This window comes from Gobius niger, assembly GCF_951799975.1.
Source record: "Gobius niger genome assembly, chromosome: 7".
Lineage (NCBI taxonomy): Eukaryota > Metazoa > Chordata > Actinopteri > Gobiiformes > Gobiidae > Gobius > Gobius niger.
The window spans coordinates 38,113,687-38,139,927 of NC_136858.1; the positions used below are offsets into that span (position 1 = coordinate 38,113,687).

Genomic DNA, 26,241 nt, shown 5'->3' on the forward strand with positions numbered 1-26,241 from the left:
AATGATCAGTTTATTTAGACACACAACATGCACAGTGTAGATCAGGGGTCGGCAACGTCAGCCCCGGGGGCCAAAACCGGCCCTCCATCATCGAACTCTGGCCCTCGAGATGATTTTGAGAAATATTATGACCCAAATCAGAGATCGAATGCCTGTTAAAGTACTCTAGAAATGTGAAAAATACTGTCAATTCCTTAAAATGTCTCAACAGAGCACCCTTATAGGCCATAATCCTAAAAGAATGATCATCTAAAGGAAGAAATGACTTAAATCTACTTGAATTAAGTAAAGTGTGTGTAGATTTGGCCAAAACCGGCCCCTCCATCATCGAACTCTGGCCCTCGAGATGATTTTGAGAAATATTATGACCCAAATCAGAGATCAAATGCCTGTTAAAGTACCTTAAAGTGTCTTAGCAGAGCATCTCTTTAGGCCATAATCCTAAACGAATACTCATCTGTAGGTAAAAATGACTTAAATCTTGAATTAAGAGATTAAATCTAAAGTTTGGAGTTGGTCTGGCCTTAGAGCAGATAAAACCTATTCTTGCCGATGGAACAAGCACAAGTGTTTTCTTAATTCAGATTATTTTGTATAATTTCAAGTGAATAATAAATATTTTTTACAGTAAAAGTTAATTTGCCTGATTTCCAGTGTGATTTCTATTTGTCCCATTGGCATTAGCGTTTTTATCTGATCTTAGATTAGTTCAAACCGACCCAAATTTAGCATAAAAAAGCCTTTATTCAAGTGATTTTAAGGCATTTATCTAATTTAAGATGGACATTTTCCCAGTGTGTATGATGTACAACACTGGCATATGTAGAAAGTGATGCTTTGGTCCGGCCCTTGGTCTTTTGACGATGAAGAAACCCGGCCCTCCACCCCTGGTGTAGATCTATGGAGCCAAATGAAGTTTACTTTACTGCTCATCTCAAACCTTCTCAAAATCAGCATAAACGTTCAGCCACTTTTTTGGCAAGTGACAAAAATTCAACAAAAATGTGACAAATTCAACAAAAAAATGACAAAAACTCAACAAAAAGTGACAAAAATTCAACAAAAATGTGACAAATTCAACAAAAAAATGACAAAAATTCAACAAAAAGTGACAAAAATTCAACAAAATAATGAAAAAAATTCAACAAAAAAATGACAAAAAGTGACAAGAGGAGACTAGAGGAGAATGCAGCGTCCTAAAATGTAAAACTGCCTTCGCTAAATCTGCTTCTCTGTGATCGGGTCAGTGGAACTCACGCCCACAGAGGTTATTGCAAGTACGACAATCAAAAGTTTTGCACATTTGACTAAAAAATGGCTTCTAGAAAAACAAACTTGCTCATAATCTGTAACGTCATGTGGGAGCGACCGTTCACCCAGAAAAAGGACCGGTAGAAAATGCTCTAATGTTCCAATCTTGTTTAAATTAAATGTATGTTTTTAATGATGTCAAAATGTATAAATCCATGGTCAAGTTTTCATCTACATTTAAAATCAGTTTTTGTAACATCAACCTGCCCTGGGACGACAGGTGGAGTTTAGCATCTTTGCTATAACCTGGCACAAAGCATCTTTCCTTTGGTCAATGTTAAATTGTGCACTGTCCCTGTCTAAATAAAAACCATACCATACAAAAATTCAACAAAAATGTGACAAAAAAAACAACAACACAGCAACAATGCGAAGAAAAAGATCAGTTTTGTGTTTTCAACAAAAATGAGACAAAAATGTGACAAAAACAACAAAAATGCAACAAAAATTCAACAAAAATGTGACAAAAACTCAACAAAAATGTGACAAAAACTCAACAAAAACTCAACAAAAATGTGACAAAAACTCAACAAAAATGTGACAAAAACTCAACAAAAATTCAACAAAAATGTGACAAAAATTCAACAAAAATGTGACAAAAATTCAACAAAAATGTGACAAAAACTCAACAAAAACTCAACAAAAATTCAACAAAAATGCAACAAAAATGTGACAAAAATTCAACAAAAACTCAACAAAAATGTAACAAAAACTCAACAAAAATTCAACAAAAATGTGACAAAAAAGAAAAAAAAGAAAAAAAAACATAAAAAGGTGACACAACACAGCAACAATGTGAGGAAAAAGATCAGTTTTGTCGGTCTTAGCTTTCAAATGAGGTGTTACACAGGCCTATATAATAGCCAGAAAGAGGTTAATTTGGACCCGAAGTAACAACTTTTTGAGTGACCGTGCAGGATTTTAGGGGCATGAACAGGTCTGGGCTCATTCTACACATGGCTGGAACATGTAGGAGGAGGAAAATACATAATAGTAACATTTTTAAACCCCGTATAGTCCCTTTAAGCTACAATAGGCAGGATAAGTCCACTTGAAAAGCTTCTGAATGAGTTAACGTGCTCTGAAATGCATATGTGATTATTCCAGTCTTCTCCCAAATGGTAAAACCTCCTGGACGTGCCTGAAAACACCACATTACCCCACAGTTTATCTGCAGTTTTCGTTGCCGTCGGTGGGCTTTGACAGGGGCAGACTGGCCACAGCACAGAAGGGTCACTGGCCTCTGAATTTTCTCCTCTACCTCTTACCCCTGCCTTGAAGACACTAGATGCAAGTTGGTCATTCTTATACTCACTGCTGCCACCTCAGGTCTTTTGCGTAACTGCAGCTTCTACATTAAGCTCGTGCATGACGGCACTTCGGACCCGAATCAACAACTTTCTGAGTGACAGGATTTTAGAGGCAGTTGTGGTGAACAGGTCTGAGCTCGTTCTACACATTAGGACCCTTTAACCGAGCTTTACCCAAATCTAAAAGCCATGTAAAGCGTCTTTGAGTGTCCAAAAAAGCGTCAAAATAGCGACGAAAACAAGGATGAAAACGGAACAAAAATGTGCCAGAAAAGCAATAAAAACGAGAAAAAAAAACCCAGCAAAAAAAGAGACTAAAACACAAAGCAATGAAAAAAGCCACAAAAATGTCACAAAAACGCGGTGACGTGACAAAAAGTGACAAACTATCACTTTTGTAGGTCTTACTCTGGCGTTACTCTGTCGAGAAGTAAGTCCCACCTGAACGAGCTTTACCCCAATCCAAAAGCTTCTGGAAAAAAGCTGTGAAAAAAGCAACAAAACTGAGACGAATTGACGAAATTGATGAAAAAGTGGCAAAAATGTCACAAAAATGTTACAAGAAAATTGACAAAAAATGGACGAAAAAATGACCAAAAAAAAGACAAAAATGTAGCAAAAAAAAGACAAAAAATTGACAAAAAAGTGTGACAAAAAAGCAATAAAAAAAACGACCAAAAAAATCCAGCAAAAAAAGAGACTAAAACACAACGACCAAGCAATGAAAAAAGCCACAAAAATGTGACAAAAACTGACAAACTATCACTTTTTGTAGGTCTTACTCTGGCATTACTCTGTCGAGAAGTAAGTCCCACCTGAACGAGCTTTACCCCAATCCAAAAGCTTCTGGAAAAAGGTGTGAAAATAGGGACAGAACTGAGACGAAAACAATGATGGAAATGTGACAAAAAAGTGACGAAAAATGGATGAAAAAGTGGCAAAAATGTCACAAAAATGTCACAAGACATTAGGGCTGCTCGATTATTGAAAAAATAATAATCACGATTATTTTTGTCATAATTGAAATCACGATTATTTGTTGCCTTTAAAAAAATCCATCAAAAAAGTGACAAAAATCCATCAAAAAAGTGACAAAAATCCAGCAAAAAAGTGACGACAAATCCATCAAAAAATCAAAAAATGACCAGAAAAATGACAAAAATGTGACAAAATTTTTTGGGTAAAGCCGAACTTGAGAAAATGCCCTCGTTAAAATATGTATTTGTGAAATGCACATTTATGCTACTTTGGGCCAGGCTGGTCAGAGTCCAGGGCTGATTTTCCGCCCATGGGTTTTGAAGCAGGTCCAAAGCTGCTTGTGCAACCACTGTTTGGACAACAGCCTCTCGCTGCCTCTCCAACCATCGCCATCCAGTTCTGGGCAGTACTTTTTTAGGTCACAGGCTCCAAAACAAAACGCGCTGAGCCTCTGGGAGTTTGTGCTTTTGACCCAGATCGTCGGAGCGTTGGAGCGGACCTGGACGTGATGTGGACTTTGTTGTTGTAGACAGGAACAGGAAGTGTGGCCCGTGGAGAAGCAGGTGGAGATAACAGAGAGTGTTGTTTTTAGGCAAGATCAAAGTCTGAAAAAACGCAACGCTGTTTATGAAACTACAATAGGATTATGGGGCTGATGCTGAAGGTCCCACTGCCAGGAGTTTGTTTCTCTCTGTTTGTTTCTCTCTAGGAATAAACAAAAACAACCTGACAAACTGTGTATTATCCATAGTTTATTGCCCAAAAATAGATTCAGAAATATGTTAAACCTTTATTTATATACGGTATAAATTTGCCTCCATGGAGATGTTGACTAAAGCTGAATATGATTTAACCCCTTAAGTCCCGCCTGAACCGAGCACATTTTCTCCAGTTTGGCTTTACCCCAATCCAAAAGCTTCTGGAAAAAAGCTGTGAAAATAGAGTCAGAACTGAGACGAAAACAATGATGGAAATGTGACAAAAAAGTGACGAAAAATTGATGAAAAAGTGGCAAAAATGTCACAAAATGTTACAAGAAAATGGACAAAAAATTGACGAAAAAATGACAAAAATGTGACCAAAAAATGACCAAAATTAGCAAAAAAATTGATAAAAAATTGACCAAAAAATAAAAAAAAATGTACAAAAAATGTGACAAAATGTGACAAAAAATTACAAAAATGTAATAAATATTTGACAAAAAATTACCAAAAAATTACAAAAAATGACAAAAAAAAGTGACAAAAAATGGACGAAAAATGACAAACATTGAAAAAGTGCCAGAAATATCACAAAAATGTCACAAAAATAGACAAAAAATGTTACAAAAAATTAATGAAAATTTGACAAAAAATGACATGAAAAAATGACATGAAAAAATGACACGAAAAAATGACAAAAGTGTGACAAAAAGTGACAAAACACTTACAAAAACTGACAAAAATGACAAAAAGGGACAAAAAATTGACGGAAATATAACACACAAAAAACGACAAAAATTTGACAAAAAGTGAAAAAATGAAGAAAAAAAATTACAAAAATGAGTTGAAAACCTTCCAGAAAATGATGGAGAAAAAAATGTGATGACGTGAGGAAAAAGATCCATTTAGATGAGTTTTGTAGGTCTTAGCTTTCAAATGAGGCGTTACACTGGCCTACAGGATTTGGGTAAAGCTGAACTGGAGAAAATGCTCTCAGTTCAGGCGGGAGTTAAGAGGTTAAATTGCAAGATAAGTCATAAAAAGACTCTTTTCAGCTAATTGCTGGTGCTAGCTAACAACATTTTTAGCCATTTATCTACGATACGATGGCATTTTTTTTTTTACAATTATTCAAACCCCTCTGCCACATTAGGTCCGAGGACATTTGTTTTTGGACAAATGTGCAAGCTAGTTTTATTGGAAAATAGGATGATCAAAATTAGCACAATGGGGGCTTTCTCTTTTGTCTATACTAATTATTGGGACATTACATTACATTAAAGGGATATTTCAGGATTTTTGGCATTTATATGGTTAGTCTGGTGTTATAAGTGATTTGCCTCAGGTGCTCTGTGGAGCGGGTCACACTGTTTTTAATGCAGGCTAGCTGATACCATAGACATGCACTAGCCTTGCACTAGCCTAGCACCACGAAACTCTTCAAATATAAGAACTGCATGAATTACAAAAAATCTCCAGAAATCAGCAACACTCTGGATAACGAGGAAATGAGGCCCTATGTCAAACATCCTGAAATATCCCTTTAAGCCCTTAACTCTCACCTGAACCGAGCACATTTTCTCCAGTTTGGCTTTACCCCAATCCAAAAGCTTCTGGAAAAAAGCTGTGAAAATAGCGACAGAACTGAGACGAAAACAATGATGGAAATGTGACAAAAAAGTGACGAAAAATTGATGAAAAAGTGGCAAAAATGTCACAAAAATGTTACAAGAAAGTTGACAAAAAATGGACGAAAAAATGACAAAAAGGTGATAAATATTTGCCAAAAAAAATCTAAATTTGACAAAAATTTAAAAAAAAATTAAAAAAAAAATTAAAAAAAAATTACAAAAAAATAACCAAAATGTAGCAAAAAATTGATGAAAAAAATGAGAAAATGTGGCAAAAAAATTACAAAAAATTGACAAAAAATGACAAAAAAATATGAAAAAAAATTAACAAAAAATAAAAAAAATGACCAAAAAAATGACAAAAAGGTGATAAATATTTGCCAAAAAAAATTCTAAATTTGACAAAAAATTACAAAAAAAAATTACAAAAAATTACAACAAATGGACAAAAAAATAACCAAAATGTAGCAAAAAATTGATTAAAAAATGAGAAAAATGTGGCAAAAAATTACAAAAAAAATTACAAAAAATGACAAAAAAAATGGACGAAAAAATGGCAAAAATGTCACAAAAATGTGATAAAATGTGACAAAAATGTGACAAAAAAATGATGAAAAAGTTACAAAAATGAGTTGAATACCCAACAAAAAAATGATGGAAAAAAAATCTGATGACGTGAGGAAAAAGATCCTCTCGGTTCAGGCGGGAGTTAAGAGGTTAAATAGATTAGGTCCTAATCCAAATGCATTCTTTGATAACCTTCTGCAAAAGTAGTATTTTCTATGCCATGTTTTGTCAAAAAAAATGACGGAAATATGACACACACAAAAACGACAAAAATGTGACAAAAAGTGAAAAAAAATGAAGAAAAAAAATGACAAAAAAGTTACGAAAATTAGTTGAAAACCCCCCAAAAAATGATGGAAAAAAAATCTGATGATGTGAGGAAAAAGATCCATTTAGATGAGTTGTGTAGATCTTAGCTTTCAAATGAGACGTTACACTGGCCTTACAGGATTTGGGTAAAGCTGAACTGGAGAAAATGCTCTCAGTTCAGGCGGGAGTTAAGAGGTTAAACTGCAAGATAAGTCATAAAAAGACTCTTTTCAGCTAATTGCTGGTGCTAGATAACAACATTTTTAGCCATTTATCTAAGACACGATGGCATTTTTTTTTTACAATTATTCAAACCCCTCTGCCACATTAAGTTGGTGGTTTGAGGAGAGGTCCGAGGACATTTGTTTTTGGACAAATGTGCAAGCTAGTTTTATTGGAATATAGGATGATCAAAATTAGCACAATGGGGGCTTTCTCTTTTGTCTATACTAATTATTGGGACATTACATTACATTAAAGGGATATTTCAGGATTTTTGGCATTTATATGGTTAGTCTGGTGTTATCAGTGATTTGCCTCAGGTGCTCTGTGGAGCGGGTCAGGCTGTTTTTAATGCAGGCTAGCTGATACCATAGACATGCACTAGCCTTGCACTAGCTTAGCACCACGAAACTCTTCAAATATAAGAACTGCATGAATTACAAAAAATCTCCATAAATCAGCAACACTCTGGATAACGAGGAAATGAGGCCCTATGTCAAACATCCTGAAATATCCCTTTAACCCCTTAACTCCCACCTGAACCGAGCACATTTTCTCCAGTTTGGCTTTACCCCAATCCAAAAGCTTCTGGAAAAAAAGGTGAGAAAATAGCAACAAAACTGAGACGAAAACAATGATGGAAATGTGACAAAAAAGTGATGAAAAATTGATGAAAAAGTGGCAAAAATGTGACAAAAATGTTACAAGAAAGTTGACAAAAAATGGACGAAAAAATGACAAAAATGTGATAAAAAAAATTGAAGGAAAAAAAAAAATGACAAAAAGGTGATAAATATTTGCAAAAAAAAAATTCTACATTTGACAAAAAATTACAAAAAAAATTACAAAAAAATTACAACAAATGGACAAAAAAATAACCAAAATGTAGCAAAAAATTAATGAAAAAATGAGAAAAAATGACAAAAAAATGGACGAAAAAATGGCAAAAATGTCACAAAAATGTGATAAAATGTGACAAAAATGTGATAAAAATGGATGAAAAAATGACAAAAATGTGACAAAAATGTGACAAAAAAATGACGAAAAAGTTACAAAAATGAGTTGAATACCCAACAAAACAATGATGAAAAAAAATCTGATGACGTGAGGAAAAAGATCCTCTCGGTTCAGGCGGGAGTTAAGAGGTTAAGTGTCTCATTGATCTCTTTGAAATATCTAAACAAATGGTTTTCCTGTCGTAAATGTCACTTTGGCCGATTGAGTTTTTCTCTCCGATGAATGAAAACAAGATTCGACCTCTGAACACTGACCTCTGATTGGTCCAAATCTCCTGCTCTGTGATTGGCTCGTATCCACCACAGACCAGTGGCTCAGGTCAAGTTCACACAGGCCTCGTCCTTCAGTTAAACCTCCAGGGAAATAAAGCGCACTCACTGTAATCGAGGTTTTAATGGGCAAGACGGGCCTCTGAGTCTCAGTGGGACATTTCTGGCTTAATAAAGGCCAGATAAGTAAGTAAATACAATGTAGGAGACAGCGAACTTGAGAATGACTGTCCACATGGTCTGAGTACCTCCTCACATTGAAGTCTGATCGTAACATTTCCAAGTTTTGAGGAAGATATGAGATAAAAGTTTACATTTTCCATGTCCTAATACTTTCTGTTGTGTTTGTTTCCTTCAGACGGTCAGTAAATACAACTCTCAGTATCACAAGCTCTTCCAGACTGTCCCCAAAGAGGAGATCCTCATGAAAGGTAAAACCGACTTCTACATGCAAAGGAAAAGACTCTTGATCCTCCGTTTTCCTTTTTTTGCGGTTCAGTTTACTCTTGTGCCTTGCTGCGGGACATCCTCCTCCAGGGACGACTGTACATCTCCAGACACTGGCTCTGTTTTTATGCAAATCTGTTCGGGAAAGACATCAAGGTGAGACTGACCGCGGCACAGACCGTTTCAACACAGCAAAGTCACCTTCAGACAGATGGTGTAAAGAGACGGCAGTGATCGTGTGAAGGGACAGTGTAATAATAGCTTTTGACTAGTGGTGGGCCGTTATCGGCGTTAACGTGCTGCGCTAACGAGAGACTCTTGTGTTACAAGAAAATGGACAAAAAATTGACCAAAAAATGACGAAAAAATGGCGAAAAAATAACAAAAAAATGATTAAAAAATTGACAAAAAATTACAAAAAATTGAACAAAAAAATGACCAAAATATAGCAAAAAAAAGACAAAAAAATGATAAAAAATTGTTGAAAAAATGAAAAAAAAAGGACAAAAATGTGAAAAAATGTGACCAAAAAATGACTAAAATGTGATAAATATTTGACAAAAAATGATTAAAATTTTTTTTTGAAAAAATGAAAAAAATGTGACAAAAAATGACCAAAAAATGACCAAAATGTGACAAAAAAATTACAAAAATGTGCTAAATATTTGACAAAAAATTGACAAAAAATGACCAAAAAATGTACAAAAAATTTGATAAAAAATTGTTGAAAAAATTTAGGGATGGTCCGATATGAGAATTTGCTGCCGATACCGATATCCGATATTTGCCTCGCTGCTATGGCCGATATCCGATATTTGCCGATATTTATTTCAACGTTAAAAATCAATAGAAAGGCTCAAATGTGGTAAAGTTTGCAAATTGCTCCATTATTGGAATGTCTTATGCTTATGCCTGGGACACGTCTCACACACCAGGATGAAACAAACAATCCCTTTTATTAGAAAAATATTTAAAAAGACCAAATGCAATGTTGGAGTGAAATGTAATTTGGATTTTGGCTAAATATTTACTCAGACCTACTTATTATTATTCTATTGTTTATTTAAACACGTAGCCTACCATGTTATTTAAGCTACATGTTTTAACTTTAAACAAATCTGATAAAGGACACACTGCTCTGTATGAAGCTTTGGAATTGCAAAAAAATAGTCACTTTAACAGCACCTTATAGGAACTTATGAGGCCAGACTGAAGATTTAGAGTTGGTTTAGAGCTGGCAAAAGGCAAACAGTAGATTTACAGGATTAGCATGAGCTTTGAACTGCATTGTTTTCAATGATAAATGGGTTAACGATGCAAATGCGTCTAATTAAATATGCGCGAAAATGCAACGTAACACCTCGTTTTCACGAGTCATTAACATGACAAAAGTGGGCGCAGTAAACATGAATACAGACATTATCATCACTGTAGTCAGACCTACATGATGACAGAAAGGTCATGTTTACGTGTTGTAGCCTTTAGCCTGTTAGAAGCTATGCTAGCGCTAACAAACAAAGTTATAAATCTGGCGTCGGGATGGAGAAACTTTTGCAACACTCACCTCAGATGTAGCAACAAATAATCCATCAGAAAATGATTCCTGTTAATCCTGACTCAGAATAATGTCCATGGAGGCTGTTTAGTCCAGTTTGTTACAGCAGCAACTTGTGGCTCTGCATCTCTGTGGTGTCCAAGTGGCCGCTCCACTTTGTTTAAACTTAGTAAAAACATACTTTCTTTTGGAGACGTGTGAATTTATGCTGGAGGTTCTTTATTTTTAGGAGCCACTGTTTATTTTAGATAATTTGAATAAACTGTTGGCCCAGTCAGGTCAGTTTAGCCCGTCTACACTGCTGCTGCATTCAGGTGCGCTATGACATTACGGTGCAGTAAATAACTACAGGGGGAAAAAAATATCGGCCGATATTTCCCAATATCGGACCGATACCGATATGTCAAAAATAGACAAATATCGGCCGATAATATCGGCGGCGCCGATATATCGGCCATCCCTAGAAAAAATGAAAAAAAATGACAAATAATTTACCAAAAAAAATGACCAAAATATAACAAAAAATGACAAAAAAATGTACAAAAAATGTGACAAAAACGTGACAAAAAAAAAAAAAATGTGATAAAAATTTGACAAAAAATTACACAAAATGACCAAAATATAGCAAAAAAATAACAAAAAAATTGTTGAAAAATTGACAAAAAAATGACAAAAATGTGATAAATATTTGACAAAAAAAGACAAAAAATTGATTAAAAAAATTGTTAAAAAAATGTGACACAAAAATGTGACCAAAAAATGTGACCAAAAAATTGACAAAAAATGACAAAAAAAATGTCAAAAAATTGACAAAAAATTGACAAAAAAAAGACACAAAAAATGACGAAAAAGTTACAAAAATGAGTTGAATACCCAACAAAAAAATGATGAAAAAAATATCTGATGACGTGAGGAAAAAGATCCTCTCGGTTCAGGCGGGAGTTAAGAGGTTAAATAGGTTAGGTCCTAATCCAAATGCATTCTTTGATAACCTTCTGCAAAAGTAGTATTTTCTATCGCGAAACTCTTATCGGGCGATAAAAAAGCTCAAACCTGGGTTGGGAGCTGGGTCTATACTCTGCAAACTATGATGACTTTCACCTGATATTTTAAGGTCAGCACACATTACACGACGCACAGGAGGAACATGAGTGAATAAAGCGTCTCCAAAGCGACACGCAGAAGCAGCGGCCAATGTCAGAGTGAAAAAAGACAGAAAAACACTGCAGCCCCTCCCTCTTTCAAAACAGCCACATAAATAACTCATTATAATAAACATCCACTTATGGAGAGACGCTCATGTCTGGGTTTGAGCCTCTGATTCAGTTCCATCAGCTTCAAACGTATTGATGTGACTTATCAGCTCTGTGGGAAAAGCTCTGTGGAGGTCAGTCACCTGCGCCCGAATGCTCCGTATCTTCATCTGCTGCACGAGATTCTGTTTGTGTTGGGTCTGGACTTCTGTTTGTTCACCTTTGCCCCAGAGTCCGGGTCTAAGGCCGGAACAGAAATAAATACAGTTCACAGAAGTTACACTTTTGCTTTGGCTGATTCATAAAGTTAAACTCATCTTAAGTGTTTGTTTAATTGAGTTCTGCCTGGTGTTACTTTAACCTCTTAACTCCCGCCTGAACCGAGAGGATCTTCTTCCTCACGTCATCAGATTTTTTTTCCATCATTTTTTTGTTGGGTTTTCAACTCATTTTTGTAACTTTTTGTCATTTTTTTTGTCACATTTTTGTCATTTTTTTGTCAATTTTTATCACATTTTTGTCATTTTTTGGTCGAATTTTTATCACATTTTTGTCAATTTTTTGTGACATTTTTGCCACTTTTTCATAAATTTTTCGTCATTTTTTTGTCAATGTTGTCTCACTTTTTTGCCACATTTTGTAATTTTTTTTGTCACATTTTTGTAATTTTTTTGTCAATTTTTTACCACATTTTTGTCATTTTTTCATCATTTTTTTATCAATTTATTGTCGAATTTTTATCACATTTTTGTCAAATTTTTGTAATTTTTTTGTCACATTTTGTCACATTTTTGTAATTTTTTTTTCAATTTTTTGTCAATTTCTTGTGACATTTTTGTGACATTTTTGCCACTTTTTCATAAATGTTTTCTCACTTCTTTGTCACATTTCCATCATTGTTTTCGTCTCAGTTTTGTTGCTATTTTCACAGCTTTTTTCCCAGAAGCTTTTGGATTGGGGTAAAGCCAAACTGGAGAAAATGTGCTCGGTTCAGGTGGGAGTTAAGGGGTTAAAGGGACTAAAGCTTTTATCTCTTTGATTTTAGGAAAGTAACTTTATTCTAAATACCCTCAAATGAAAGAGTAACTGTACCTGAATGAGTTTTCTAAATACATGCATTCAGTTACTTTGCAACTCTGACAATAATATTCACCAATACTAGGCCCGATTTTGATTTGACAAAATACGAGGAAGTTCCTTTTTTGAAAAGCGTGTGCAGATGTCAGCGAGGGTCACAGTCAGCGAGGGCGGACGGGGCCGGATGGGAAGTTTTTGTCTGTTTCAGTTTCAAACATGTGCTTTTGTCGTAGCGGCGTATTTGAACCTGGATAGATTCAAAGACAAAAGCAGTGATTAGAAAGATTTATTGACATAAATATTCTGATCAGACCCGGCTGTAGTTAGGATGGATTGGTAGGTTAGAAGAAGAAGAAGATCTTTATTTATATCACGCCTTTCACAGACATGGTCATAAAGCGCTTTACATGAGACAGTTGTGCATTCACTCCATACTCGGTGGTGTAAACTACGTCTGTAGCTGCAGCTCCCCCTGGGGGAGACTGACTGGAGCGTTGTCGCGACTGCACACGTCTGCGCCAACTCTGACCATCACCATATTTTCACTCACATCATTCATCCTGGCCTAGGGCTGTGCAATTAATCGAAATTCGATTACAATTTCGATTACAACAGTAAACGATTACAAAATTAGCATAATCGCAAAAAAACGATTATAATATAAATATATATATTTTATTTTTTATTTTTATTTTTTTTAATTCTTCTAATTTTTGGATTTTTGTCATTTTTTTTTAAGGATTTTTGTCACTTTTTTGCTGGATTTTTGGATTTTTTTTGCTGGATTTTTGTCACTTTTTTGATGATTTTTTGTCTTTTTTTATGGATTTTTGTCACTATTTTTGCTGGATTTTTGTCACTTTTTTGATGGATTTTTGTCACTTTTTTGATGGATTTTTGTCACTTTTTTGATGGATTTTTGTCACTTTTTTGATGATTTTGTGTCTTTTTTTTGATGGATTTTTGTCACTTTTTTGCTGGATTTTTGTCACTTTTTTGCTGGATTTTTGTCACTTTTTTGCTGGATTTTTGTCACTTTTTTGATGGATTTTTGTCACTTTTTTGATGGATTTTTGTCACTTTTTTGATGGATTTTTGTCACTTTTTTGATGATTTTGTGTCTTTTTTTTGATGGATTTTTGTCACTTTTTTGCTGGATTTTTGTCACTTTTTTGATGGATTTTTGTCACTTTTTTGCTGGATTTTTGTCACTTTTTTGATGATTTTGTGTCTTTTTTTTTATGGATTTTTGTCACTTTTTTGATGGATTTTTGTCACTTTTTTGCTGGATTTTTTTAAAGGCAACAAATAATCGTTTGAATAATCGTGATTTCAATTATGACAAAAATAATCGTGATTATTATTTTTTCTATAATCGAGCAGCCCTATCCTGGCCTATTGTTTTAGTGGTAGGGGAAACCGGAGTACCCGGAGGAAACCTACACAGACCCGGGGAGAACATGCAAACTCCACAGAATTGTAGGATTTTGTGAACATCTTAACCTCTGCACACTCTCTCATGTTCTCCTCGTGCTCCCTGCAGGTTTGCATCCCAGTGGTGTCTGTGCGTTTGGTGAAGAAACACAGAACTGCAGGACTCGTGCCCAACGGCCTCGCCATCACCATCGACACCGGGCAGAAGGTGAGGGGTCGCTCTGTCATACGTCTGTATCATACAACCCTCTGACTAACCTGCTGTATCTGTTTCAGTACGTGTTCGTGTCGCTGCTCTCCAGGGACAGCGTGTACGACGTCCTCAGAAGGATCTGCACACATCTGCAGGTGAACGGGAAGAGCCTCAGTCTGAAGCAGTATCTGGAGGAGCCCAGTTCACTGTCAATGGTAAAACGGATATGTAGAAATAAGTGTTACTCTTATTATTGTTGTTATAGAAAACTGAAGCTGTTATTACATAATGCAGCGGAGCCTCTTAACCCCCGCCTGAACCGAGCACATTTTCTCCAGTTTGGCTTTACCCGAATCTAAAAAAGCTTCTTGAAAATAGCGACAAAAATGAGACGAAACCGAGGATAAAAATGCAAGAAAAGAGCGACGAAAACATGAGAAAAAATCAATGAAAAGTGACAAAAATGTGATGAAAATGTGATGAAAAAGTGACGAAAATGTGATGAAAAAGTGACAAAAATGTGATGAAAATGTGATGAAAAAGTGACGAAAATGTGATGAAAAAGTGACAAAAATGTGATGAAAAAGTAAAAAAAAAGATTCGACAAAAATGAGACAAAAAGGAAAACAAATTGGATGAAAAAGTGAAAAAAATGACAAAACGTGATGAAAAAGTAACAAAAAATTCACGAAAAAGTGGCAAAAATATGAAAATTTGACAAAAATATGAAAAAAAATGTGATGAAAAAGTGAAAAAAATGACAAAAAATGACGAAAAAAGTGACAAAATGTGATGAAAATTTTATCAAAAATATGAAAAAAATGTGATGAAAAAATGAGACAAAAAAGGGAAAAAAAGACAAAAATGCTAAAAAAAATTGGATGGAAAAAGTGAAAAAAATGGCAAAACGTGAAGAAAAAGTAACAAAAACTTGACAAAAAAGTGAAAAAAAAGTGATAAAAATTTGATAAAAATATGAAAAAAATGTGATGAAAAAGTGAAAAAAAAAATGTGACAAAAATGAGACAAAAAGAAAAAAAATTGGATGAAAAAGTGAAAAAAAAAGATGAAAATGTGAAAAAAAAAATTACAAGGAAATGAAAAAAAATTGATGAAAAAGTGAAAAAATATGATGACAAAGTAACAAAAAAGTGTCAAAATTGTGACTAAAAAGTGACATTAATGTGTGACAAAAATTTGAAGAAAAAAAAAAAAACTCAAAAAAGTGACGAGCAAAGCAAAAAGATCCGTTTAGATGAGTTTTGTAGGTCTTAGCTTTCAAATGAGGTGTAACACTGGTCCATAGGCTGTAACCTTTCAGATTTGGGTAGAGCCGAACTGGAGAAAATGCAGGCGTGGGTCAAGAGGTGAATGTGCTTGTAATCATTTTAACTATATCTAAATTACTTTCACTCCCAGTATTCCCAGAGTTTCGCCGGAGCATCAGTGACAAACATTGAGCGAGCCCCGTCGGCCCGGCTTAAGTCCAGAACCTGAGCTCCGGTTTGTGTTTGTGTGCAGGACGAGTTCCCGGAGGTGGAGTGGAGGAGGAAACCCTCTCTCTCAAACGTCTCGTCGTCTTTACCGGATCTTTTGGGAAACTCTGCTCCAATACTGAGCCCCACCCCCGCCGTTTTCACCACCCACACTCTCACCGGTCGGCACCACAACTCTACCTTATTGCTGCCTTACACACATGTATTTGAGCTCAACAAAAAGCTCCCTGTGAACAAGCAGTTTTAGTTTATCTTCTGGATTAAGCCACAGATGCACAAAAGCGATAAAGTGAACATTTACACGACATGTGGTTTGTAAAAAACTTCGATTACTGATTACGACGCCACAACTTGTACAACGAGAGGCCTGTGTTTCCTGAAACTGCAGCTTGGGCTTGATTTCCATTTACAATAAAATGGAATCATACAAAACAGTGTATTTAGCATTAGCATTTAACATTGTATACAGTGATTTATGAGCAAAAGGGAAGTGCAGAATATGTGCTGGTGTTCTGTGTGTAGTTTAACCCCTTAACTCCCACCTGAACCGAGCACATTTTCTCCAGTTTGGCTTTACCCCAATCCAAAAGCTTCTGGAAAAAAAGTGAGGAAATAGCGACAGAACTGAGACGAAAACAATGATGGAAATATGACAAAAAAGTGACGAAAAATTGATGAAAAAGTGGCAAAAATGTCTCAAAAATGTCACAAGAAATTCGACGAAAAAATGACATAAATGTGACAAAATGTGACAAAAAAATTACCAAAATGTGATAAAAAAAATTACCAAAATGTGATAAAAAAAATTACAAAAATGTGACCAAAAAATGACAAAAATGTGACAAAAAATTGATGAAAAAATTACAAAAATGTGATTTTAAAAATTACAAAAAAAATGACTAAAAAGTTACAAAAATGAGTTGAATACCCATCAAAAAAGTTTACAAAAAAATGACAAAAATTGAACAAAATGTGAGAAAAAAATTACAAAAAATGACAAAAATGTGACAAAATGTGACCAAAAAAATGACAAAAAAGGTTACAAAAATGAGTTGAATTCCCAACAAAAAAATTTATGAAAAAATTACAAAATTGTGACAAAATGTGACAAAAAAATTACAAAAAATTGATAAAAAATGGAAGAAAAAATTGACGAAAAAATGACAAAAATGTGACAAAATGTGACAAAAAAATTACCAAAATGTGATAAAAAAATTACCCAAAAAAATGACAAAAAAGTTACAAAAATGAGTTGAATACCCAACAAAAAAGTTTACGAAAAAATGACTAAATTTGGACAAAATGTGACAAAAAAATTACAAAAAAATGATAAAAAACTGAAGAAATTGACGAAAAAATGACAAAAATTGGACAAAAAATTGATGAAAAAATGACAAAAATGTGACAAAAAAATTACAAAAAATTGATAAAAAATGGAAGAAAAAATGGAAGAAAAAATGACACAAATTGAACAAAATGTGAGAAAAAATTACAAAAAATTGATAAACTGAAGAAAAAATTGACAATTTTTTTTAAAAAAATTATAAAAATGTTCCAAAAAAATATAAAAATGTGACAAAAATATTACAAAAATGTGATAAAAAATGTAAAAAAAAATTACCAAAAAGTTACAAAAATGAGTGGAATACCCAACAAAAAAATTTACGAAAAAATGACAAAAATTGGACAAAATGTGACACAAAAATTACAAAAAAATGATAAAAAACTGAAGAAAAAATTTATGAAAAAATGACAAAAATGTGACAAAAAATTTATGAAAAATGTGACAAAATGTGATAAAAAATTACCACAAAAAAAAGACAAAAAAGTTACAAAAATGAGTTGAATACCCAACAAAAAGATGCTGGGAAAAAAATCTGCTGACGTGAGGACAAAGATCCTCTCGGTTCTGGCGGGAGTTAAAAGGTTAAATCTAAACATGTAATGAAGTATATTTATATTTCTTACATTTGTGTGTGTTTTCAGACAGCAGCCTGGAGACGGAGAAGATCCTCCTGACGGAACCAGTGCCTGAACTGGGCCAAACCGAGTACCAGCTGCTCAAGCTCTTCGTTCTGCTGTGAGGATAAACTAAAACACACAGAAAATACATTTGAACATACCACAAACTCAAGGGATTAGGTTGAAGCTCACAGAACCTTATCAGAAACATGAAGTTGCGGTTTGTGACACGCTACATATTTCCCTAAACATAGAAATCATTTGCCACAGATCGGTGGTTAGTGCCGCGAAACCTTCGACCAGCATCAGTTTAAATTGTGGCCCAGACCTTTATTTATGCTTAAAACCTTCATGCCAGCTCTGTCTCGCATGAAATGTTCGTTGTTGGGTTAGAAAACAGTTGGCCCTTGAGCCACGTTTTGGGCCACGTTTTGGACACCCCTGGATCATGGCCTCCTGGTCCCAGAGTCAATAATAAACACGGTGAACTCAACCCAAGAGTGACAAAAATTCAACAAAAATGTGACAAAATTCAACAAAAATGTGACAAAAATTCAACAAAAATGTGACAAAAATGTGACAAAAATTCAACAAAAATGTGACAAAATTCAACAAAAATGTGACAAAAATTCAACAAAAATGTGACAAAAATGTGACAAAATTCAACAAAAATGTGACAAAAATTCAACAAAAATTCAACAAAATTCAACAAAAATGTGACAAAATTCAACAAAAATTCAACAAAAATGTGACAAAATTCAACAAAAATTCAACAAAAAATCAACAAAAAATCAACAAAAAATCAACAAAAAATCAACAAAAATTCAACAAAAATTCAACAAAATTCAACAAAAATGTGACAAAAATTCAACAAAAATGTGACAAAAATTCAACAAAAATTCAACAAAAATTCAACAAAAATTCAACAAAATTCAACAAAAATGTGACAAAAATTCAATAAAAAATCAACAAAAAAATCAACAAAAAATCAACAAAAATTTGACAAAAAATCAACAAAAAATCAACAAAAATGTGACAAAAATTCAACAAAAATTCAACAAAAATGTGACAAAAATTCAATAAAAATTCAACAAAAATGTGACAAAAATTCAACAAAAATTCAACAAAAATTCAACAAAAATTCAACAAAAATTCAACAAAAAATCAACAAAAATTCAACAAAAATTCAACAAAAATGTGACAAAAATTCAACAAAAATGTGACAAAAATTCAACAAAAATTCAACAAAAATGTGACAAAATTCAACAAAAATGTGACAAAAATTCAACAAAAATGTGACAAAAATTCAACAAAAAATCAACAAATATTCAACAAAAATGGAAAAAAAGAAAAGAAAAAAGACATAAAAAAGGTGAGACAACACAGCAACAACGCGAGGAAAAGATCAGTTTCAAATGAGGTGTTACACAGGCCTATAGAACAGCCAAAGAGGACAGAATGCATTTGGTTTAGACGGGTGGTAAGAGGTTAAACATGTCCAGGTGCGTTCAAGTGTGAGACTGAAACATAAAAAGTCCTGTTTGTTGTTGACATATTTAGTCATGTTTTTTTCTTTTGTCTTTCTTCTGTCCTCAGTGTGTTCGTCCTGGTGCTGTCGTCCTGTTACTTGGCCTTCAGAGTGTGTCGCCTGGAGCAGCAGCTCAGCTTCCTCAGCAGCCAGCCCCCGCTCCGACAGAGGTCAGTCAGCGTCGCCGCAGCCTCTCACTGCGTTACTGAAGACACTAAACACACGGCTCCTCCTCCAGTCACCAAATGGTTCATTCATCCCTGAACACAAGGCCGTGGGAACCCAGGGTGCTGAGGGCGCTGCAGCACCCCCTGTTGGATAGTTCGGGAACAGCAGGCGATATTAACCCCTTAACTCCCGCCTGAACCGAGCACATTTTCTCCAGTTTGGCTTTACCCCAATCCAAAAGCTTCTGGAAAAAAGCTGTGAAAATAGCAATAAAACTGAGACGAAAACAATGACATTGCGAACTAGCTTTTAGCTATACGGCCTATGAGCATGGCATCGGTTATTGTAACAATGCTTCTTGTTCTGTCCCTATCAAATAAACATATAAATAAAATGATGGAAATGTGACAAAAAAGTGAGAAAACACAAGAAAATGTCACAAGAAATTGACAAAAAATTGACAAAAATGTCACAAAACAATTGACAAAAAATTGATTTAAAAAAATGAAAAAAATGTGACAAAAAAGTGACGAAAAATTGATGAAAAAATGACAAAAATTTGACCAAAAAATGACAAATGTGACAAAAATGTGACAAAAAATGACAAATATTTGATAAAAAAATGTACGAAAAAATGACAAAAAAGTTACAAAATGTGACAAAAAAAATACAAAAAATGTGACAAAAAAATGACAAAAAATTGATACAAAAAATGACCAAAAAAAATGACAATAAAGTTACAAAATGAGTTGAATACCCAACAAAAAAATGATGGAAAAACAATCTGATGACGTGAGGAAAAAGATCCTCTCGGTTCAGGCGGGAGTTAAGAGGTTAATAAACAGGAAATACGCGCAGAAAAAGCGTTTTGGGGGTACATTTTGTCCCTCAGCGCCCCCTAACTAAAGTATCTTCCCACGGCTCTGCCTGAACAAGCTGATAAACTTCATAGATTTAGATATTTATTGTCTCATTTGTCATGGCAACACATAAACAAGCAGCTACTCTCTTGGTACAGCTGTTATTTTGCAGTTTCTGTGTTCCACATAGTTTTACTGGGTTTGGCAGATTTTTTAAAGAGGGGGTGTTCTGCTTTTTTCAGTCACATAGCACCAGTCTATATCACACTACAATGATGACAAACCTTCTGTTGGTCTGTAAATGCAGTAAATTAGAATAACTGCAATGTCTCTCTCAAAATGGCTGTAGTGAATGTCTTGAAATAGGCCTCTGTCTCTTTAAGAACCTCTGAGCCTTTAGACACGCCCCCTCCACACGCTGTCTGTGGCATCAGTGCTGATCAGGGGCGGACTGGCCATGTGTCCATTCTGGAAGAGCACAGAAAGGCCACTGGTTTGGCCTCTCAATTTTCTCCTTAATCTCAAATTTTACGCCTTAACCGAGCTTTGCCAGATCTAAAAGCGCCAAAACAGAAAAACGAAAACGAGGATGAACACGGGACAAAAACGTGCCGTAAAAGCAACAAAAAATGTGACAAAAACGTGGCATAAAAGTGACAAAAACCAACAAAAACATGACAAAAAAAACAAAAACAAAAAAGAGACAAAAACACAGCAACAAAGCAATGCAAAAAGCCACAAAAAAAGTGATAAAACACAATGACAAAGCCACAAAAGTAATGAAAAAAACAACAAAATCATGACAAAAAGTTGCAATCACTCTTGATTTATGGAGAGGCTGCGAGAGCGCTGAGTAAACACAGACACTGAGCGGAGGCTAAAAGTGGAGTCTGTGTGAGCGACTGTAAACACCTTCACTGACTGGGCTCCACCTCCTCCTCCACAAGGTGTTAGTGACTATAATGCAGCTTTGAGGCGTCGTAGCTTTTACATTTTACGGTCTCGTGGAAGACCCAGGACACGCTGGTGGGACTGTGTCTCCGAGCTGGCCTGGTGTCGCCTCGGGCTCAGAACAGCTGGAGGAGGTGTGTGTGGATCGGGTGGATATCTGCTGAGACTGCTGCCCCCGGATAAAGCGGAAGAAAATGGATGGATGGAAAATCTTAAAGGGGGGTGTTATACAAAATGTACTTTTTCAAGCTTTCCATCCTGTTATTCTGTCACTCCCTCATTAAAAACATGCCTGAAGTGTTGCCTTGGCACATTCACGTATTTCTGAGTAATCTGTAAAAACTCTGATGGCGGCCATTTTAGGGATAGGTTTGCCTGAGTCCTCCTAGGAACGCCCCCACCTCCTGGAGACGCCTCCGAGCTTTGGTCACCAGCCGAGTAACCAACCACTGCTCCTCAGCAGAACCCCCTCCCCACTGATGCCACAGACAGCGTGTGGAGGGGGCGTGTCTAAAGGCTCAGAGGTTCTTAAAGAGACAGAGGCCTATTTCAAGACATTCACTACAGCCATTTTGAGAGAGACGTTTTATACAAGGCAGTTATTCTAATTTACTGCATTTACAGACCAACAGAAGGTTTGTCATCATTGTAGTGTGATATAGACTGGTGCTATGGGACTGACAAAAGCAGAACACCCCCTCTTTAAAACTTTACTTCCTTTGGTTGTATCCACTTTCTTACCAAACACAAGGACATATAGCGTATACAATATATTAGCAACAATCTTCTCGGCTAAACCAACTCGTTTTCCTTCATTTTTATAACATTCTAAAATAATTTCTTTAAATCTTTTTTTTATTTTTGGACATTCCTTGAGCTGCTCATTTCAACTATTCCACAGTTTTATCCTTTTACAGAAACACAAACACTTTTCCTCCTACTGTTTACCATCGGTCGTATGAAGTTCAGTTTTCTTCTCCACACACGCCCTCCTTCCCTTTGAATAAACATTTTTTGTACATTTTGAGGTAAATCTTTTTGCTTTGCCCTATACAGGATTTGTACAGTCTGCAATTCCACCAGATCTTTATATTTGATTGTACAATGACAATTAACCTCTTAACTCCCGATGGAGTGATCCATCATTTTTTTGTGGGTATTCAACTCATTTTTGAAACTTTTTTGTCATTTTTTGTCACATTTTTTGTCACATTTTTTGTCACATTTTTGTCAATTTTTTTGTCACATTTTTTCCCATTTTTCATCAATTTTTCGTCATTTTTTTGTCAATTTTTCATCAATTTTTTGTCATTTTTTGTCATTTTTTTTCCATTTTTTAATCAATTTTTCGTCATTTTTTTGTTACATTTTTGTCATTTTTTGTCCCATTTTTTATCAAATTTTTGTCATTTTTGTGTCACATTTTGGCCACATTTTTTTCATTTTTCCGTCAATTTTTTATCAAATTTTTGTCCTTTTTTGTCAATTTCTTGTGACATTTTTTTTTTTACATTTTTTCCATTTTTTAATCAAATTTTTGTCATTTTTTTTTGGTCATTTTTTTGTCATTTTTTTGTCCATTTTTTGTCGATTTCTCGTGACATTTTTGTGACATTTTTGCCACTTTTTCATCAATTTTTCTTCACTTTTTTGTCATTTTTTGTCACATTTTTTATCTAATTTTTGTCATTTTTTTGTCACATTTTTTCCACTTTTTCATCAATTTTTTCTCACATTTCCATCATTGTTTTCGTCTCAGTTTTGTCGCTATTTTCACACCTTTTTTCCAGAAGCTTTTGGATTGGGGTAAAGCCAAACTGGAGAAAATGTTCTCGGTTCAGGTGGGAGTTAAGGGGTTAAAGCACTTCCTTACATTTCCTTCTGTGTGCTGCAGGTGCGGAGAGGTGCCGTGCTGGCTGACCAACCAGAAAACAGGAACCTGACGTGGGAGCCAATCACAGCTGACGCCCTCGCCTGACTTCCTGTAGACTTCCTGTTTGGCGTCTGCAGCTCCTCCTTGATCCCCGTTTCTCAGTAGTGCACAGCAGGGGGGGGAGGAAAACGTTTCACAGCTATTTCGACTGAGAAAATAGTACGTTTTAGATCTTTACCAGCAACAACTAACAACTTATTCACTGGATCTGGGTCTTATTTTGAAAAACAACTCCCGTTTTTAAGGGCATTAGTACAGAAACCAGCACAGAACTAGCAAATAAGATCATTTCAGACTTTCACAATAAGAGCTCAGAATCCCTATTTATTGTGTATTAGATGTAATTTATATGGAAATGTTTAAAAAAAAAAAGAGATTTGTAAAAGATTGTTCCTCAAAAACGCCGTGGCCTTCAGGAATATCGAGACGAACGCTCAAAGAAAGAACAGGATTTTATTTTTGAGGCTGAAATGTAAATAGAGCGACTTGAAAGTAAGTGTTACTAAGATTTGTATTTATTTGTGGAGGTTTTCAAGGGTCCGTTTGTCCTTGGAGGCCTGAATATATATATGAATAGAAATCAAATAAGCGTGAGTGGCATTATAGTGTTTAGGCATTTGCTGTTTTCTCCGACTCGAGTCTGAAACGGGACAATCCGACCTCTGAGGACGACTGGAAGTGCAGAAGTGAAACAGGCTGGTCCTAGTGTCGCATTTCACCAGAGGTGGGAGACTCGAGTCACATGACTTGACTCGAGTCGCAATTTTTGTGACTTTACTTGACCAAAGCTGCAAAAAGACTTGACTTTGGACTTGCTGTTTGTGACTCGAGACTTAAAGCAGTACTAAGTAACGTGTTTACTTTAATAAATCCTCCCCGTAGTCCCTGTGGGGGTAAAACAAGTGTTTATGGGATGATTGGAGGGTCTTTCATCGCCCCCTGGTGTCTCTGGACAGAAAACCATGTTTGCAACTTGACTGCCCCCGGTGCGGAGAAAGCAATACACACTAATGGAATCACGAAGAAGAAGCTAACAGGCTAACGGGCAAAGCTAACTGCGGGCTAACGTCACTTCACGACTTGGACAAGTGACAAAAATTCAACAAAAAAGTCACAAAAATTCATCCAAAATGTCACAAAAATTCAACAAAAAAGTGACAAAAATTCAACCAAAATATGACAAAAAATTCAACAAAAATTCAACAAAAAATCAACAAAAATTCAACCAAAATGTGACACGCTGGCGTTTGTGACTTGAGGGGACTTGACTTGGCAAAAGCTATGACTTGACATGACTTGACCCCATGACCGATTGACTTGGACTTGACTCGAGACTTGGACCTTCACGACTTGGACAAAATGTCACAAAAATTCAACAAAAAAGTGACAAAAATTCAACCAAAATGTGACAAAAAATCAACAAAAAAGTGACAAAAATTCAACAAAAATTCAACAAAAAAGTGACAAAAATTCAACCAAAATGTGACAAAAAATCAACAAAAATTCAACAAAAAATCAACAAAAAAGTGACAAAAATTCAACAAAAATTCAACCAAAATGTCACAAAAAATCAACAAAAAAGTGCCAAAAATTCAACAAAAATTCAACAAAAAAGTGACAAAAATTCAACAAAAAAGTGACAAAAAGTCAACAAAAAAGTGCCAGAAATTCAACAAAAAAGTGACAAAAATTCAACCAAAAAGTGACACGCTGGCGTTTGTGACTTGAGAGGACTTGACTTGGCAAAAGCTATGACTTGACTTGACATGACTTGACCCCATGACCGATTGACTTGGACTTTACTCGGGACTTGGACCTTCACGACTTGGACTTGACCCGAGACTTGCCTTTAGTGACTCACTCCCACCTCTGGTCTTTAGGCGTTCGCTGTTTCCTCCGACTCGAGCGTCTGAAACGGGACAATCCGACCTCTGAGGACGACTGTTGGTGCAGAAGTGAAACGGGCTGGTCCTAGTGTCGCATTTCACATCCGAAAAGACGGCGTGTTTGGACGGCAGCGGTTTATTCGTGACTCGTGAGAGAAGAACAAGGACGAATTCTATTGTTTTGTTTGTTTTTGTGTTGGTAAAGTGAGCTATAAACATCCACTTTAATACATGACAGCCATTAACACAAAGTAATAACAGAAAGAATGGACTGACGAGTTGATAAAGACTCGGGACGCACCGATCCGATACTGGAATCGATTCTGAATATCCGATACTGAGCCGATACCTGTTTTGGTTTCTCACGTTTCACCGACTAAATGTGAATGAATGTGGACATGCTGTACCTCATTTTAAAGCTGAGAACCTGGAGAATTCAATCACTGAGTTAGTTTTAACAAATGTATTAGTGATAGCTGCGGTTAGCAACGTCATGCTAATGCTAGCGGAAGCTAATCAAGGCTGGGACAGACGCTTTATTGGGAGCTGGAGCCGCCAACCCAGATAGCAAGCCGACGTGGCCCACATCAGGCAAAGATGTGGCACTTGTGGCATTGGTGTGGCCCGCGGGAAACAGATGTAAACCAGAAGTGGGCCATGTAAAACATAACAACACATGGCCCATTAATGGAATAACGTTTATGGGCCACTTATGGCAAAGACATGGCACGTGCGGCCTCAATATCTCCAGATAAACCAGCAGTTAACCAAATGTGGCCCACATGCAAATGACCAACTATGGCCCATTAATGAAAACACATATATGGGCCTCTTATGGCAAAGACATGGCACTTCCAGGATAGTTTAAATTGGAATAACCAGAGGCAAACCAAATATGGCCCATATACAAAATATCAAAAATGGCCCAAAAATGGCAAAACATCTGTGGGCCAATGGTGGCAAATGTGTACCATCAGTGGGCCATGTCTGGACCCCTTTGAATAATCTGGTTTACTACTGGCTAAGAGTTGGCCCTGTTCTGGGTTTATTGTGGGCCAGATGTGGTAACTGGATGTGGACCGCGTTATGGCCGATAATCCACGCGGTATGTGGGCCAAATCAACGTGTCTGATGTGGGCCACATCTGGGCCATACCAATTTTGCTATCTGGGAAGTGTTTACA

General features: G+C 35.6%; 1 protein-coding gene across 1 annotated transcript in view; it reads left to right on the forward strand.

Moving 5' to 3' along the window:
* gramd2ab (GRAM domain containing 2Ab) overlaps window positions 1-23,239 on the forward strand; it is a 46,236-nt gene extending 22,997 nt beyond the window's left edge. Inside the window, exons 4-11 of the mRNA XM_079560605.1 lie at window positions 8,674-8,746; window positions 8,815-8,918; window positions 14,191-14,289; window positions 14,358-14,489; window positions 15,796-15,931; window positions 17,757-17,850; window positions 19,329-19,430; window positions 23,134-23,239. Coding sequence (XP_079416731.1) covers window positions 8,674-8,746; window positions 8,815-8,918; window positions 14,191-14,289; window positions 14,358-14,489; window positions 15,796-15,931; window positions 17,757-17,850; window positions 19,329-19,430; window positions 23,134-23,182 — 789 coding nt within the window. The 3' untranslated portion in view covers window positions 23,183-23,239. The remainder of the gene's footprint in view (window positions 1-8,673; window positions 8,747-8,814; window positions 8,919-14,190; window positions 14,290-14,357; window positions 14,490-15,795; window positions 15,932-17,756; window positions 17,851-19,328; window positions 19,431-23,133) is intronic.
* Window positions 23,240-26,241: the final 3,002 nt, after the last annotated feature.